We start from the raw sequence: 17,310 nt of genomic DNA, 5'->3' as shown, positions 1-17,310 counted from the left end.
TTGACTTATTCGCCTTGGGGACATATATATATATTCCTTACTCTCTAACTTTCGCAATTCTTTTCTGGTCTACCACTTATGGGGGCTCGTTTTAAAGCTCTTGGTGTAAGAAGATGTTTATCGTCTTGGTTTTGCGAAAATCCAAACTTCTGTTTCTCCCACTGAAATAACACATTGATGGCGACCATTTTGAATTTCAAATATCGGTAAATCTTGGGTAAAAAGTTTCTCTACTTTCAAAATGACTCCCGATTTTTATTTTTGATTTTGAAAGCGAATGGTTTAAAGTTTTTTCGAGGAGTTTGAGAAAAAGTTTAAGTCTTTCATTTGGGAGGCGCATACGACCTTAATAGAATTTACCAACCGAAGAACTCAACTGTATTTCTACGCTTACAAAATTGATGACAACAAAAAGAGAGAAGCTTTGCTCAAACAACAAGATATATAGTTTATTTGAGATAATTGAATTGGAAAAGTAATATTTGATTTTGTCGGTAGCATTTGTGAGGCTAAAATATAACAACTCTTGTGTCGTAAAACTTAGAAAGTCTACACCCCTGTAAAACAGCAAATAGTGCGTAAGATAAATATCCTTCCGCCTTCTGTCACATTCATTTAATTATTACAAAACATTGATGCTGACAGCGTTTACCATGTCAACGATAGAAACACACTTTATCTCAGAAGCGCTGACAAATATAGTTATTTTATCATCAACCATTATTGATTTTTTACCATTCTACTTAACTCCTCAATACTTTGTTTGTGTTAAAATAAACAGCGTTTTATTACATTTGAACACAACAAATGTTTCTCCTCTGAATTCTTGTCGCCGAGTATGCGCAGCTGTTTTTTGCTAAGACAATATCCCAGAGCACAATATATATTGATGGGCAAACGGGAGTATGCAGATTTCACACGAACATGTGCCGCTGCCCGCGAATTTAATTTTACTGGCCTGAGTGAAAGATTGAGCTGATTTAGACAAGCTTCCACAAGTTCAAGGTAAACCGAAACAGGTATTACGACCCTCAGGAGTAATGCTATAAGGGGAGAGTACAAGAAAATAAAGCATATCGCAGTGTCTTCGCTGAAAAGTAGTCTGGGGAATTGTAATATCTTTTTCTATTCAGAGTGTTCTCAACAGTGAACTAGATTGTGTTGTCGACATAATTACTTATGTCATGTGACATTTAACTCTGAGCAGACGTAAAATAACAATAATAGAAAATACTCTATTCACCTGTTGTACTGCTCCGTTTCCCGTTTGTTTGTCTGTCTGTATGTTTGTCTATGGCTGTCCTTGTCTCTGTCTTTCTGTTTCTATCTTCCTCTTTGTCTTTCGTTTTTATCTCTGTGTATCTGTCCGTGTCTGTCTTTGTCAGACTATTTGTGTACATGTTTGCCACTATATCTGTCGGTCGGTCTGTCTGTCTGTCTGTCTGTCTCTTTCTGTCTGTCTCTGTCTTTGTCTGTCTGTCTGTCTGTCTGTCTCCCTGACCCCCTCTCTCTCTCTCTCTCTCTCTCTCTCTCTCTCTCTCTCTCCTCTCTCTCTCTCTCTCTCTCTTTCTCTCTCTCTCTCTCTCTCTCTCTCTCCTCTCTCTACTCTCTCTCTCTCTCTCTCAAATTCTAATGATATCTGTGGGCTCATTAAGTCGATATTAATGGACATGTCGTAAATTAACGTATCGACCAGCATGTTAAAACATGTTCCGGGTAATTGTACACAAATTGGCAAATATATAATCCATTTTGTATGCTACCTAGGGAACCCCGTCGACAAAACTCCTGTCACAAAGCATGACCGCATCGATACACCAAAGGGCAACGCCGTACCATGACTGAAGACCGCCGGAGACATATTTTCTACATACACCGTATACGCGTGCACCTGTATTTCAGTTCTCTTCCCGAGAAGGACGCTTGAGAGGAAAGCGCACAACAGTGTAACGAGTCATCGTTTGTGCGGCAACCAGCACCGTGACGCGCATGCTCTATTTTTCCCTAAAGCTAGACTCTCTGTTGCCAACTTAACTGCGATTGATGACCCGAGTGGTTTATTGTCCATCGCCGGAAATTGGTTTTGAAGGGAATGCTTAATGAAGGAAGTACACACCTGGTGGGAAAGTTCAGGGCAGCTGCGTTGAACCTAGTTTGTCGAGGTCAAGCAACTTTCACCGATAATTTTATTAGTCAACTTTGAATGTGGGCTATCGGAAAGAAATAACCACGTATTGATATACAACATAAAGTTTGTCGTTACACAGAGTACGTGGAATTGATTCTGAAACAGCCGGACACCGGTACAGGAGTCGCCTCGGGGCATTGTTGTACCATCGATAAGTCGGTGGTCCGTCATTCGTTATTATTCATAAAACACCTTCGCTGTATTTCAGAATTTAAGGAGGTCAGTTTTTATCGTGGAATTCCACTTAAGTACACATAGATTAGGAGAAATTAACCATTTGCTAGTTTTGCAGTGTGATGTAGTCCCGATTTGATGCCAAGTCTCTGATACCCGGCGTCCCCGGAGACAACGCGGTTCCTGATAACGAGAGAGAGCGACCCTCTCCGAGCCGCCAGTGTCGTGTCCCGGGTTCGTAATTAGGCAACCCCTGAATAGTTTTCGTGTGTGTTTAAAGATGTTTTGTTGGTAGCAGTAGTGAAAAGGTGATACAAGCACAAGAAGGTATTGCTACTTGCTGGTAGTATTTCAATCATGTACGTGTGTATAATTTCTCTCTTTCTGCAGCAATTTCGTGGGGATAATATCGTATTTGACCTGAAGCAAATATAGATATCAAATGATGATTTTTTTATTTCCATTTTTATTGCACAGATAAATCATTTTGCTAAAAGAGCGAAATAAGTCATAAATCACTTAGGCGTCACTGTCTCCAAAACGAACAGTCATGAAAGCTGAATTTAATGTAAAATAGATGGTTTAAGATTCCGTCACTGATTACACTACAGGAGCAGAGGGGCGTCTGATCCACATCCCTTCTGTAGAGGTCCTTAGTGTCTGGTTGATATATGGCGAGAGAGGTTTTAATATAAACAGTCATTCTTAACCATTTCAGTGAGAGATTAAGGCTGAGTGAAGCCGTACTCTCTTGCAATTATATTTTTTCGCTCAGTGAAACATGGCCGCTTCTGGATTTTGGACGATCGTTTTACTAACTTTTCCGGTGAGCTTGTTGAGGCCCCCCCCCCCCCCCCGGCTCCCTCTTTGCAATCATTAAAGCCAAAGTGACATTGGATGATATTTTGACGGTACTTTCGATACAAATATTTGCTCGTTGTTTTGGTGGCAGTTATTCATGCCCAGTATCGGCTCGCCTTCCGCGCATTCATGGTAGCTTATTAGGTTAATTTGGTTGCCATTAAGGTAGGATGGACATCGAAAGTGAAAGACTTACACTTTTGCTCAAACTTTCCTCAAACTTGAAGAAACTTTCAACCATTCTCTTACCAAATCACGATAAGAAAATTGGGGGTCACCGTGCAGATTTTGAAACTAGCGAAACAAATAACCTAACATTTTGCGATATTTGAAATTCAAAATGGCCGCCATCCCTGTGTTAACTCTATGGGGAAATCTGAAATTTCGGATTTTCGAAAAAGGAAGACGATGAACGTTTTTCTTTCTCCCATAGCTTTAAAATTAGCCCCACAAGTGGTAGATTAGAAAAGAACTGTAGAAATTTCAGAGTTCAAATATCTGTCCCCGAGGCGCGTTCTACCTTAATAGTCTCAACGGTATTAATGATCAGCAAATATCCGGCGTTTCATAGACAAGCAAAGTTGGTTTCAAAGACGTATTTTCTTCGATAAGTTTCAGCTTCATTAAAAATTCATAGCGTATGTAACTACAGACCTAATGATCAATCAAACAAAAAAGTGAAACGAAACGTTTAAAGGTCAAAGGCAACGGAGAGAACGAGTTCGTAATGAATAAATGAATAAATCATGACTGTCTACAGACTGACAGAGACCCAGTGATCAAATGCATCGATTTAGCGAGATTATTGACGAAAATTAGCAACTCACGCAATCATAAAGCTGAAGGCTTTAGCTTTCAATCCAAAGCGAATTTACCAAGTTCAATATCAACTATACACATGTACTACTTGTCCCAGGTTTGCAAGAGTCAACAAGTGCGACGAGCGACTTGATATAAAATTCAGCGCTCTTAATCTTCTCAGCCTGAACCGCAGATATGAAATGTACATTTCACTGCTGCCCATGTTTTTAAATTCTCATCAGTTAAAAGCGCAACTCGCTCAACTCTGAGCAAGTGAAACCCAATAGTAGGATACAGCTCGCGGTGTTGACTACCGTCATTGTACTCCAACGTGCACAATCTTCTTAAGTTTAGAAAAACAGATTACAGATTCGTTGCGTTTAATTCCCCGTCCATCTTTAAAAACGCTGTGACTGGGCAATACTTTAATCACGGAATACATCCATTCCGTTTCTGGTGAAAAGGATCTCATTAGGTTTGACAAGCTTATGATGTCCCCGTGGGCTCCAATACAATCAGAAAGATTAACTGTATAGCACGATGCATTTCTTGCCATCTCCTGTAGCGTCATTTCACCGGGTTTCGAGACAAATTTACTTGATTTCATTTTAGTATCATTATTGATGTAGACGTTTTGATTTGAGCTCAAAGTGAACGTGACGCAAGAGATGGAAGGAGTTACGAAGGCAGATGATTTCAATTGAGAGGAGTTGCTTACGTTTCTTGGACAACAGTTGTATTTTTTATCATATTTCCACTATTTTTGCTCGATGAAATAGATATTTCTACTTCGCTATACATTACATTGAAAAACAAATTTTAGCCTTACTGTGAACAAAAAGTGTGTACAGTTAAAGGTATACTGTCACCTGTTTCAATTTTGCCACAGTTACCATGGAAAGAGAAAATCTAACCAATCACAGATTTTAAGCGGGTGGCCGCTTTTTAAAAACAGCGCCCTCACTTGGGTATTTCCAATACCAAGGAACGTCCCATTGACCATATATGGGCATATTTACATTACAAGTGACTGTATACCTTTAAGCACATTGTTAGGCAACAAAGTAGTCTAGTTTGGACATGTTCAGGATATCTCTTAAAGGGAGACAATCGTCAGAACTGCGCTCAAAGGTCGTATGGGACCCATACGACCAATACGACCAATGTCAACACCGTATCCAAGGTACGATGGTGATTATTTGATGAAAGTTAAAACATGTCTGTCATCATATCTACATCGTATAATATAAGTTGCTGCTATGATGATGAGGTGCATCCAGATATCGTGCACGAAATACATTGTTTGTAAACAAGAAAGTCGCACAGGCGCAGTTCCGACGACTGTTTCCCTTTAACTACAATGAAATGAGGCGTTGCACATAATACAGGATTTTTGGACAAGCTGAAGACAAGACAAATCGATAAAACTCAATTAGCAGTGTCTATCTAAATATGATATCTGGCGTCTGGATCGAAGTAAACGCCTATTTCACCATAATGTGGAGATAATTACTCGAGATAACGCAAATATAAAAATCTGAGACCTTCAGACCATATTTTCGGACCAGATCAAACGGCTTGTATTTTTGAGATTCGCCATTATCTGTGTCAAAGGAAAAATAAAAACTGAATATGGGCGTTTAGTTTTAAAGGCTACTGTGCTCTTTAATCGCAAACGAGTGCTTTTTGTTCAAAGCTGAGATTTAATTCCTGCCGTTTGCTAGATTCTGGTGACATTTATGATGGCAATTTTTCAACCTTTTTATGACATGAAGCAGCCTGCGGACCTGCGGTACTCACGGCCCAAGCATGATGGATCGGTCCGCCTTAAAAGACATACAAGGCTTTCTTAAATGTGCAATATGTTTGGATTATGATGCTGACATGAGTTACGGCCCAGATTTGCAGAGGTTCACTCGTTCGCAATGGACATGTTAACATTAAGCAGTAAGTGATCCCTAGAGGGTCGGACTGAGGGTATTTTCATTTTTGCTTGCCGGGGCTGAACAAGACAATGTTAATGTCGATACGCGGATTCAAAGGTACTGACGTAAATGATCACACGTTCATGTCTGTCTAGCCACTGGAAGTGCATTCGCCATTTCAATAAAAAGGCTGCCATGAAACCGCCACTGCGCATGTACCGTAGAAATGTTTCATGCTCAAGAGGTTTTGTAGTATATATTTGTTCATGTGACTGCGTGTATGTATGTGCATATGTGAGAGCGTTTCTCTGAGATTGTGACTGCCCCTAGCCTAGTCTACTATAGTGAGTGTTCAGAACAGAAGAACGGTTTTTAATATGTTAAGGGGAAAGTCAAGGATGCCAAGTTCAGCATCTTCTGCGCGGCTTTCTTCAGAGGGAGAAACGTAGACTATTTAAACACATTCTCTGAAACCGTAGCTCTGACGTATCGTCTTATTAAACAATCATTTGGATTAATTCGACCATTAAAGGCACACAAGATCGATGGAACGGATGTCGATTAAACTGCTTGATGATTCACAGCACACGGTCATCGCACCAAACTGAACGCATGACAGGATCCTTAAGCAGTAATAAGCCAGTATCATCGCTTGCCTTTATTACTCCCCACTGCTCAATTTGCTGAAATCATATCAAGATGTATGCGGCCTACCATATATATATGTATCGTGGTTCACTGAGATCACGCATGCGCATATATGTTCTTGATTACTGTCGGAAGTGCTCCGAGTGCAGCGTCAACCCCTTCCACGGTTGTGAATTATAAAACGCGAGAAGGTTGTCGCAATTTCGGGGCCGACTCGCAGCGATTTCGAAGCTGTTATCCATTGGGTGGCTGAATCTTACCAATATAATGAAACAATACAAATAACTCCCTAAGTGGTTGTTAATAATGACAATCGACCAATCAGATATAACCTTGCAAACACGCTGCGAGTCAGCCGCACTTTCGTCACCTTCTTCACACATTCCCACAAGACTTGGCAAGAGATTAAACAATGGGAATAAAACATTGATATTAGGGTCAAACCCATAGAAGCGTTCTCTCCTTGCAAGCTTGACCAAAAATTGATTCTCTCATTATGTAGGCTGAACATTTGTCATAAAGTAATGTAAACTGCATAAGAACACATGGTAAGATGTATTTTCCACGTGATGGACTTCGAAAAGTTGACTGGGAACACCAGTTTATGCAATAATAACGAAAAAGCTGATACGTATGAGATGGGTAGTTTTGACCGCTAACTTCTTTGCTAGTCACCATGACGTCTTGAGTAGGCACCATATAGGTTGTGGTTTCAAATCCGCACGAGATATTACTGAGTTCTGACGGGATTTCAGATAGACCACCTCCGGCTGAGAAGCTGTTGAATGTATAGTTGTGAGACACTATGAATGAGCATATGAGCATAAGTGGCAAGCAGATATGCGGACTCTCAAACTTTTACAATACATTGGTGTGTCACATATGGGGGTTCATTTTGAAGTAACTAAATTTTTCACCGTCCTGCCTGTTTTCTTGAAAATCGAAAATTTGACTTTTTTGACCCATAGAATTAACACAGGAATGGCGGGTCTTGTTGAATTTCACGAGTCGGCAAATATCGGATAATCTGTTTCTATGGTTTCACACAGTGAACGCTAATTTCATTTCATATTTCGGAAGGATATGATTTGGAAAAGCCTTTCAGTTTGATGATTCGATTTAATGAATCGCCGATTCTCTTTTTCCTTAAAAGTGTCAATAATTCGAAGCTAGGTTTGTTTATTTATTGTTTACCACATCAGAATTTCATATCTTAGCTATTTTAGCTTTTATTATTTGAAATCATCTTTCGATATTCGTGTCTGAGAAAATTGCCCCAAATTTGTTGTCTTTTCGACGTATAGCTGTATATCTTTTATGTACATTTGGTGTTAGCTGATCTAGACACAGAAATGGGATGATTTGAACACGTAACTTACAGAATGTGTATCTTGCGTCGAGAGCAGGGCGTTAATATAGACGAAAGTCCCTTTGCTGATAAACTATAGAGGTCGCACTTCCGAACGTTCGTCTCTACAGTGGCTGAGACATCAGATACAATTACCACTGTGACACTCGATAAGTCAAATGCACAATGTGATTTTGTGGCTAAATGTTCACTTCTGATTGCAGGTAACACTTGGTATGAAGATTGTAAGGCATATACCTAGGCGAAAAAATGAATAATCGGTTTTCATAAAACGAAGACAGTTAAACATTCATTTACGCAAAGAGCTTCTAAGCTTATGGGTCCACGCAAGCGGTAGATCCGCAGAAAATAACTGAACAAGATTGGTCCGAATGTCTGTCCCCCAAGGCGTATTCTCGGGGCGTATTCTATCTCAGAAGCAATGCATTAGCATAACTGCTGTGTCGACAAATGAGCGAAACACATTTAAAAAGGATGCGATTGTCCTTTTTGTGGTTACAGAAACGAGTCCCTTTTACCATCAATAGTGATATATACACATGATTGCTCGCCGAGACATTATCGAAAGAATTTTGCGGGAAATTTACAGCTAGTATTTGCTAGCTGTCAGTGACAACAGAGCACTGTTATGTATTATGCGCATGTTCTCGAAATAAAGGCTATTATTATTCTTATTATATCACATTTTTTATCATAGCCAACTATTAATAGTAATTTACAAAGCCTCTTCGTCTTCAGTATGAAAATCTCCCGAAGAATTAGGACCAGTGAGTGATCGGCCATCGTCGAATTTGACATGAATTTTTTTTAGCAAAATTGAAAACTAACAGCGACTCTAAGGTGATGCTCTGATTTGCATTTATTTCGCAAATATCAAAACTACAATAGAAAGTCAAACGTTATCAGTGACAAGGACATGACGACAATAAAATTGCCACGAAGATGGAAGTCAGCCCAAGAATCTTCGGTTTGTATTTTGTCTTTGGTATAATATATTATCTAAACTTGAAAACATCGCTACGGTGTTTCAGTATGTACACATCACTGCTCCATGCAGACTCACAGATACTCTATTTGTAGCATGACGAGACTTAGTTTTATATACAGTAAGAAATTCTGTTTTTAATGGCAGCATTATTTTTATTTTCTGGTGTCACAGTGAAAGGTAGGTACATTCATGTACTCCTGTGATCGTCGGCCGGCGGAGACGCACTATGATATATGAACGCGGGTTGATGAGCTTGACATTCAGAAATCTACAATGAGGTAACAAAATAGTTCGAGATCACTCATTCATCTCCAGAATGGTAAAATTCTAAAATTCGCATGTGACTGTCGAATTCAATTTGATTTGGGCAGACTTCTGGTACTTCGGTCCCGGATAGTAGAGACACCTGGTAGCTTGGTTCATTGGAATTTTGACAGAGTTGTATAGTATACGCTACACATTCTGATTAAATCTAATTCAATTGTTTGAGATAGTCAGTAGACTATCCCCGTATTGACTGGAAATTCCGTCTGGCGAGGAAGAGGACTCTTCGCTGTAATAAGGACACAACCCTTCTTGACCGTCTGCTTTTCCAGTCTACCCACCGCAATGCCTATCTGAGACTTGAGATCGCGCTTCATTGACATGTTGTCAGAGATTGTCATTACACCATGCACAACGGATGATTGCAAAAATCATCAAACGTAATTTCAGGTTTTATAGATACGATACTGTTTGTCGAAGATTGATTGTGTTTGCATGACTACATACTGACTGAGTACATTGATTATCTACGAGTAGCGACATCTCACAAGGCGGCCCACTCGGAGCAGGATAGTCGTTTGCTTACAGGCTGAGGTGACTACTACGCTCTCAGTCTCGTTTACCCAGACTGCATTTCGGGCTGGGACGGTCGGATGAGAGCCCCCAAGTGCAGTCTGGGTAACCGGGACAATTACGCTCTGAGTTGTAGGTTTTACAAAACCATTCACGACTGCTGTTTAAAGACCCGTGAGCTGCAACTCGGCGAAATTTGTCCAACTCAAGGTACATCCGATTTCGTCAGGTATTCATTGCAATCTATCTATAAATTGAACGACATGGTTATTAACTATACCTCAGCAACGTTTGCTTGTGGCAGAATAGACAAGAAGATATTTGTTCTCGTAATTTCAAAATCTTGAGACTTTATGAGAAAAACGGATGAGTTTCTGTTAAGGTGGTGTGAATCCTTTCCCGTCCTTGCAGTGGGTTGCACCAAGTTGTATTTGTAAAGATTCAAATGTGTACATGCACCATTTATGCTGTTTAGTAGTTGCAGGGAGGTGGCCATATTTGGGTGCGGCAACCGTCTCTCATCTGTCTTTCTCACTGAAACCTCCCCATGTAGTCCCACTTAATGGATAATTATACTTGGGTAAACATCTCTGAGTAAGATCATTTCTATGAACTTATTTTAATCTAAATATAAAATCATGAAAATAATGCCAAAAGTTGCAGCTCATCTGCCTTTAATATGTTCCAATAAAAAAACATGAACAAAATTATAGGGTTACCAATGATTGAGTCTCAGAGTAAATGACAACACTTTATGTGTAATAGCAATATAACGAGTGATCTTATGAAGTTAAAATTTCTAATTTTCCATGATATTAGTCATTGATTCTATGGCTTGTCGGTCAACTGGGCATGTGCCGTTCTCGCTCATCTGCAGTTCGGCACAGGTGTCGCACATAACGATGTGATTGCACGGTTTAATCTCGACTGAACAGTCCTTCACATAGCAGATAACGCATTTCATGTCGGCGTTCTCCCCAGGTGGCTCCGATCTCACCGGCGGGACTGCCCCCGGGGAGTCGCTCCGACGGCCCGGCCCGGGCGATCGATCTTGTGCGTCATGCAGCGAAGACAGGCATGCGGATATCATTTCCAGTCTCTCGAGCTGGTCTCGGTTCATCGAGGAAGGCGTCGACTGCTCTCGGAATATCAAGATGTGACTCAGAGCTTCGCCAAGATTGGCCTGGATTGTTATTTGCTCGCTCTCAAGTCTGCCAATCTGTCCCATAAGATTCTCGTTCTCCTCTTGGTGGCTGGCCAAATCGGCCTGAAGACTGGTCAGTTGCTCATGGCAGTCAGAGTGGACGGTGTCGGCACTGTTTTCGTGAAACGACACATCGACAGCGTCCATGCACAGGTCGTTTGCCACCTCCCTCTCTTCATGCAGCCTAACAATCTCATTCTCCAACTCCGTGATTTGCCGTATGAGCCCCTCTTTCTCCCCATTGAGCTTGCGAATTTTGCCGGACAGTTTGACGACACTGCTGTTCTCACCGATTTGTTGTTGCCTCGCCTGCTCAGCCAATTTCCTAACCTCGTCGGCGACTTGACTCTCCTCCTGCAGCCGAACTATCTCATCTTCCAGTTCCTTCCTCTGTCTCGTCCACTCGGCTTTTTCCGCTTTTAAGCCTTCAATCGTCTGCAAGAGGTCGGCGACGTTGTGCTCTGCATTATGCTCAACCGTACTTGCTCCGTCTCCACTCGCCATTGTCCTGCAAAACAAACACGTTTTATTCTTACTACTTCTATAATTATTTTGTTTAAAAAACTCCACATATGTATGTATGTATGTATGTATGTATGTATGTATGTATGTATGTATGATTGGTATGTATGTATGTATAAGGCCGCATTCAAAAAAAATGGTGAGGGGGGCTGGAGGAATTCAGGGGGGATTCGAAAATTTTTGGGGTAGTCGAGGGGGGACTTGAAAGTTTTGCTCTGCCTATAGGGGGGACCTGAAATATTTTGACTCCCAACATTTTGATGTCGTCCAATGGTTCTAATGTTAGTAATAATTAAACAAAATCTAGAACCGTTTTGTCGCATTTTATGTCTTTAATCTCGAAAAAATCTAAAAATGTATGAATGCCATTAAATTTTCGTAAAACAAGTTGGCCTTGTAATGGGGCAGGAGTTACAACTGTTGATAATTTTTCAATATTTCTATGCAATGTATCAAACACAGTTTCTTGGTGTCTCTCCAAAGCATGCTGGAAAACAAAATATTCAGTTTGTCAACAAGCCCGTTTGTCTAAATATTGGTGATAATTGAATGATGCAAATGCACGGTACACGTAGGCTGTGTTGGCAAGCTGAATACTAGACAGCTCAACATGCTGTAGGGAGTAGAACAAGAACGCAATTGTATAAACTGAACAAAAATATTGTCAAAATAAAAAGTTAATACAACTACTGCCCTGCTACTACATACTGGCAGTGACAGTGATACATGTAGCTCTGACTCTGATGTAGTTTAAGAAGAGTTTCGGTCATAGGACACTCAATTGACAGTGAAACATACATCTACTTGTACACAAGATCCAGCCAGAGAGCAACACATAGAAGACTGGGGGACTAACAGTTACTATGGATTTTTGAATTCTGGCATATGAGAACAATGAAATGTTAGAGAAAAAAGATGGGGTCACCATACTTGATCTTACTAAATGTATGATTTAAAGTCAGTTTTTCTAAAATCACTTAAAATCAATATATAAAACCATTCATTTCAAGTTCATGCAGTGAATGAAGTTTTCACATCTCATTGTACAATAACACAAAAGTAAAACTTTGAACAGTAAAAACTTTAATTTAAATGGAAATATGTATGACTGAATGGAATCATTTTTTTTATCAAATTTGCCATTATTACACCCAAAATTTCTGAGATTAAAACATTAATTTCATAGAATATTTTAACCTTCCAGTATTGTCAATTTTGTAAAACATTTATAAGTGGCATCTAAGTTGTATATGTCTTGTACTTTTGAAAAAAAATTTCGGTAGGTCACTGTGCTCATTTTTTCACAATTTGGTTAAACGTAGCTAGGAATACACAATTTTCATACTCTCTCATGATTGTCATTTTGTGTGCTTTTCAGCTGGTGCCATTGAACTGGCCAGAGTTGGATAAACTCAAGTTGGCTTAGACTGAGAAATCCAAAAAGTTCACTGATGCATTTAAAAATGAATCAATTTAAGAACTTGCCCTAGGTATATGGCTCTACAACCTGCTGATAAGAGGTAGTGTTGAACATTTGCGTGCAGAACGACACATTACATGTTTTTTTTACTCTGCGTGCATTCCTAATAAATATGCGGCTATATGGTAATTGGGGGGACTTCAAAATTTTTGAGGGTATTGAGGGGGGACTTGAAATTTTTTCAGGGTATTGAGGGGGGATCTGAAAAAAAAGTAAGATTTCAATTGCGATTCCTCCAGCCCCCCCCCCTCACCATTTTTTTGAACGCAGCCTAACACGATTGGAACTAACTTGGGATCTTCATATTTTTCAAATTTCTCAAGAGTGTTAGTGTGTAACGTAAAAGGAAAAACTGATGAGGCTACATTTTCAGATTAAATCGACATCATACATACATACAACACGACTGGAACTAATTTGGGATAATTGGATAGTGAAGTGAATGTAGACTGCCTGCAGTTATTCTTTACTATCCTGATCGATCAACTATGTAATAAAGCCGCCATTAGCATGGTTTGCTGCTTGTTTATCATTACAACCATCACTGTTGTGGGTAGAATCCTTTTTGCAGAAAAAACATGTCTGTATTTTATTGTGACATAGTTCTAGAAGGTATGTTTAGGGAGATTTCAGTTATACTAAGGGTGCCGTAGGAAATCTGGGGTGGCCTGTAATGTAAAATGTCACCCTCCTATCCAGTAACTCTCACTAAAATGTGACCCTTCACCCTTCCCGTGTTTTCGATTTGTTATCCACGACCCTTCTCTGTTCCAAATTTGAAAGCTTGAAACGACTGTATGAACTTACCAGAAGCGTTTCTCTCCTCTGGTATTCCAGTGGAATTTGACCTTTTTACAACATATTAGGTCTTGTTATTGCCAAAATATACTGCTGTCATGGTAATAGGCCTACTTTCATGTTATTGTTTGTGGAAAGTCTATTCTACAAACAATACCGAAACCTTGTATTCATGTTGGCAATGTAGACTAGACCTAAATGAGTAACTGTGACCGACCCTCCTCCAAGGGCATGTCTGCGAAAAGAAGAAAAAAATCGCCCGTTCCTCCGACCCGCCCAACTCATAATTACTGAGAGCTGCCGCACACGTTTCGATAAATGTTATTTTAATATAGCGTTGATCGCGATTTTAGGTTAGTTACTGAGGGAGCTTTCAGTTATTATGGCCGGGGGTGGGCCGGCAAATTCTTCCTGTGCATCGCTCAAAATAAGTGAACCCCACTACCCATTGCACTTAAAAATTGATGATGCCCCCTTTTAAGATGACAAAAATTTCATAACCCCCCCCCCCCCCCCCCATCTGCTTGAGTAAAGCTGCACACACAACACCTCTGGGGGCGATAGAATCCAAAATAAGATTCTCAGATTTTTTCAAATGACCCTCCTTACAGACTCACAAAAGGTGTTAATGTTCAAATTTCCCCTTCTGGCTTGCTATAATTTTGAAATTACCCCTCAAAGGGATATGGACAGAAATTATAGGTGGATTACAATATTTTTGCTGCTAGCGTGTGTGTACAAAATTTTGACATTTGGATTTAATTGATAATCAGCTGTTGATAATGTTGATTCACTATACATGGTAGTCTGTGTGAAAACTATGTAATAGTTTTCGATACAAAACTAGCAATATCTATGCATTTCTAGACATTAATAATTGAGGTAAATGTAATTTGAATAGTGTTGTTACAACTTATACATGTATAAAAAAATTCACTTCTGAATTTCACCAAAAATGTTCATCCACTATACATGGAGTCTATGATAAAATTGTGAATATTTTTTTCCAAAAAAAAGCTGGCTATATTTGTGCATATACAGACGTTGGATAATTAACATAATTGTACTTGATTACAATATGATGGTTAAGGGTGCATATTATGTGTACAAGAAATCAGACTGTGGAATTTCACTGAAAATGTTCATCCACTATACATGGTAGTCTATGAGGAAACTATGAATAATTTTTTTCCAATACAAAACTAGCTAAATCTGTGTATTTTATAGACATTTGATAATTCATTTTAAAGTACTTAGTTAGACTAGGATGGTTAAAATTTGATATGTGTGCAAGAAATTGGATTTTGGAATTTCATCGAAATGTTGATTCACTATGAGTAAGAACTCATGAATATTTTTTTACAATGCTCAACTAACTTGATCTTTGCTTTTATAGGTGTTTGACATGATATAAATGTACTTGATTCAAAGATAGGGTATTTGAAAGTTCAGATGTGGACAACAATTACGATATTGGAATTTCACCTAAAAGTATAATTTCATTTTTCATGGTACTAGTAGTCTACAGGTAACTGTTAAATATTTTTCCTGACAAAACTTGCTATATCTCTAATATGTAAGTAATAGGAATTGTTCATTGCCCTCAGTGAACTTGATCTACAATAAGACAAGCCTCAGAGTTGCCGAGGCAAGATGTTAATGTGACAGATAATTATACTTTTGTTCAGATTTACAGTTAAATGACTTCAGAGAATGAAATCATGCAGCGAATCATTTTTATCTCAGAGAATATTTTTAAACACTGAAACTGCTTTTTGATGGAAGGGATACTCATAAATTAAAAGACCCCCCCCCCTCTCTGAGTGTATGAAAAATACATGACACCCCCCCCCCCCCCCCCGCCTTTTGCAGTTTTCAAATTAAAGGTGAACCCCCTCCCCCTGGATTTTGCGGCCCCCCCCCGGCCGTAATAACTGAACGCTCCCCAAATATATTGCTGCACGCGCGCGACAACGGACACCACTGGACTGCTTGAAATTTTGTAAAATTTAACCCCTATCGACAACAGTTTTGTGAACTCAACGTTCCCCGAGGGCCGACTTCTAAAGACCTTTCCCCGGCTTCTTTCCTGTCACATACTCACTAGTAATTTCACGCATCCTAACCACCTTTCGGCTCCCAAAATCGAATGGTTCAGCCGAAGTACGACCAGATCAAGTCTACGTCATGGAGTTCGAGGTAAACAAACGTCAGGTCGCTTTATTACAGGGCTAACAAACATGAATGCCAAGCTGCGCATCGCCTTTGTGTACCAACCTGTCTACAGTATTTTGCAGATCCCATCAAAACAGAAACTGCGGATGCTTACTGAAGTGTTTTGCACATGTTGGTAGCAAGAGGGCAAATCTGTAACGGAAGCGACAAACGTGTTAGCCTCGTCCGCCACCATAAACCTCTTTTAAGGGCTTCCGATATGATGATTGACGCTAGTAACTTGAGTTCGTCCTAGAGGACCAATATACAATGTATTTATACTTACTTAGGAGTCAGGCAATTCTTTGATCACATTGGAGTTTTGCTACTGTTCGTTTAGGAAGTGAGTACGTCTGTATACGAGTATTCGGGGAATCCCCGAAAATTATAATAATTGGCGGAAGAGAGCGCCTCCACCGACCGACAAGGAATTTCGAGCGTTTTGCCTGATTATCATGGACTTTACAGAAATTACGGGGAGGGTCACTATTTTTCGCGCAAGTACTTTTAAAGGGTCATGAAATTTTACGCATTCCTTTGGGGAGGGTAGCCATTTTTTGCGCAACAATTAGAAGCCAAGACATGTCCGATATAGTGATTCGTCCATAATATCAAATCATAACAAAGGCCCGGTGGTGGCAGTCTCTGGATGGGTGGAGTCTGTTGAGCAAAACAAGCTATATCTGTATTTTTATATAATTTTGGTGACTTGTGTACTTACACTTTGCTTAAAGTGAGAGGTTAAAAGCGCATGTGTGTACAAAAAATTTTAATTTTTAGATTTCATAGATTTCATACTAGCTACATCTGTGCATTTATGGGTGAATGTTGTTCAATAATGATTTATATGTTGTAATAAGTTTCTTGACAAACAATAGCGCTTTCTGTACAATTTATAAGCCAAACTATGATACACAACTACTGTACCTTTTAATTTTGAGGGGTAGCCAATTGTACTGAAAGTTCGATAGAATTATTTATCGTGAAATGTGATCTTTTGTACATTACTTAAAACCTGGCAATTGCATAAAAGGGATTATTTGTAAGGGTTAAAAAGTATTAGCTCAAAGTTCAAAGGTCAAATGAGAAATCATATGACACCCAGGGGTTGAGGTACCCTTTTTTGCACATGAAAATGGGGAGGGTCGCCTTGTTTCTTGCAAACACTGTTGAAGGGTCGCTTTTTTCGCGTTGTGAAAATCACATAGTGAAAATGTCATCAAAAGTGCAGCTGCTGTCCCTTTAAATCTCTTATCCATCCTTACAATTCTAATTCGGTTGAAAGGACTTGAAACGTTCTG

At 39.6% G+C, this 17,310-nt stretch overlaps 1 protein-coding gene across 4 annotated transcripts; it reads right to left on the bottom strand.

Moving 5' to 3' along the window:
* Nucleotides 1–10,448: 10,448 nt before the first annotated feature.
* On the bottom strand, nt 10,449–16,394 carry LOC139115856 (myosin heavy chain, clone 203-like). 4 transcript variants are annotated; one of them, XM_070678251.1, is made up of 2 exons: nt 16,296–16,394; nt 10,449–11,503 (listed from the first exon to the last, which is right to left on the bottom strand). In XM_070678251.1, exon 2 carries the CDS (start codon nt 11,497–11,499, stop codon nt 10,591–10,593), a length of 909 nt encoding a protein of 302 aa, XP_070534352.1. In that variant the 5' UTR covers nt 11,500–11,503; nt 16,296–16,394; the 3' UTR covers nt 10,449–10,590. The 4 variants fall into 4 exon arrangements, with proteins under 4 accessions (XP_070534352.1, XP_070534353.1, XP_070534351.1 ...); XM_070678252.1 differs by lacking the exon at nt 16,296–16,394 and adding an exon at nt 16,073–16,185; XM_070678250.1 differs by lacking the exon at nt 16,296–16,394 and adding an exon at nt 16,125–16,179.
* Between the last annotated feature and the right edge of the window lie 916 nt (nt 16,395–17,310).

The sequence above is a fragment of the Ptychodera flava genome, chromosome 17 (genome assembly GCF_041260155.1).
Source record: "Ptychodera flava strain L36383 chromosome 17, AS_Pfla_20210202, whole genome shotgun sequence".
NCBI classification, from domain to species: domain Eukaryota; kingdom Metazoa; phylum Hemichordata; class Enteropneusta; family Ptychoderidae; genus Ptychodera; species Ptychodera flava.
The sequence above is the reverse complement of the archived record's forward strand: the minus strand, read 5'-3'. Positions and strand labels throughout refer to the sequence as shown.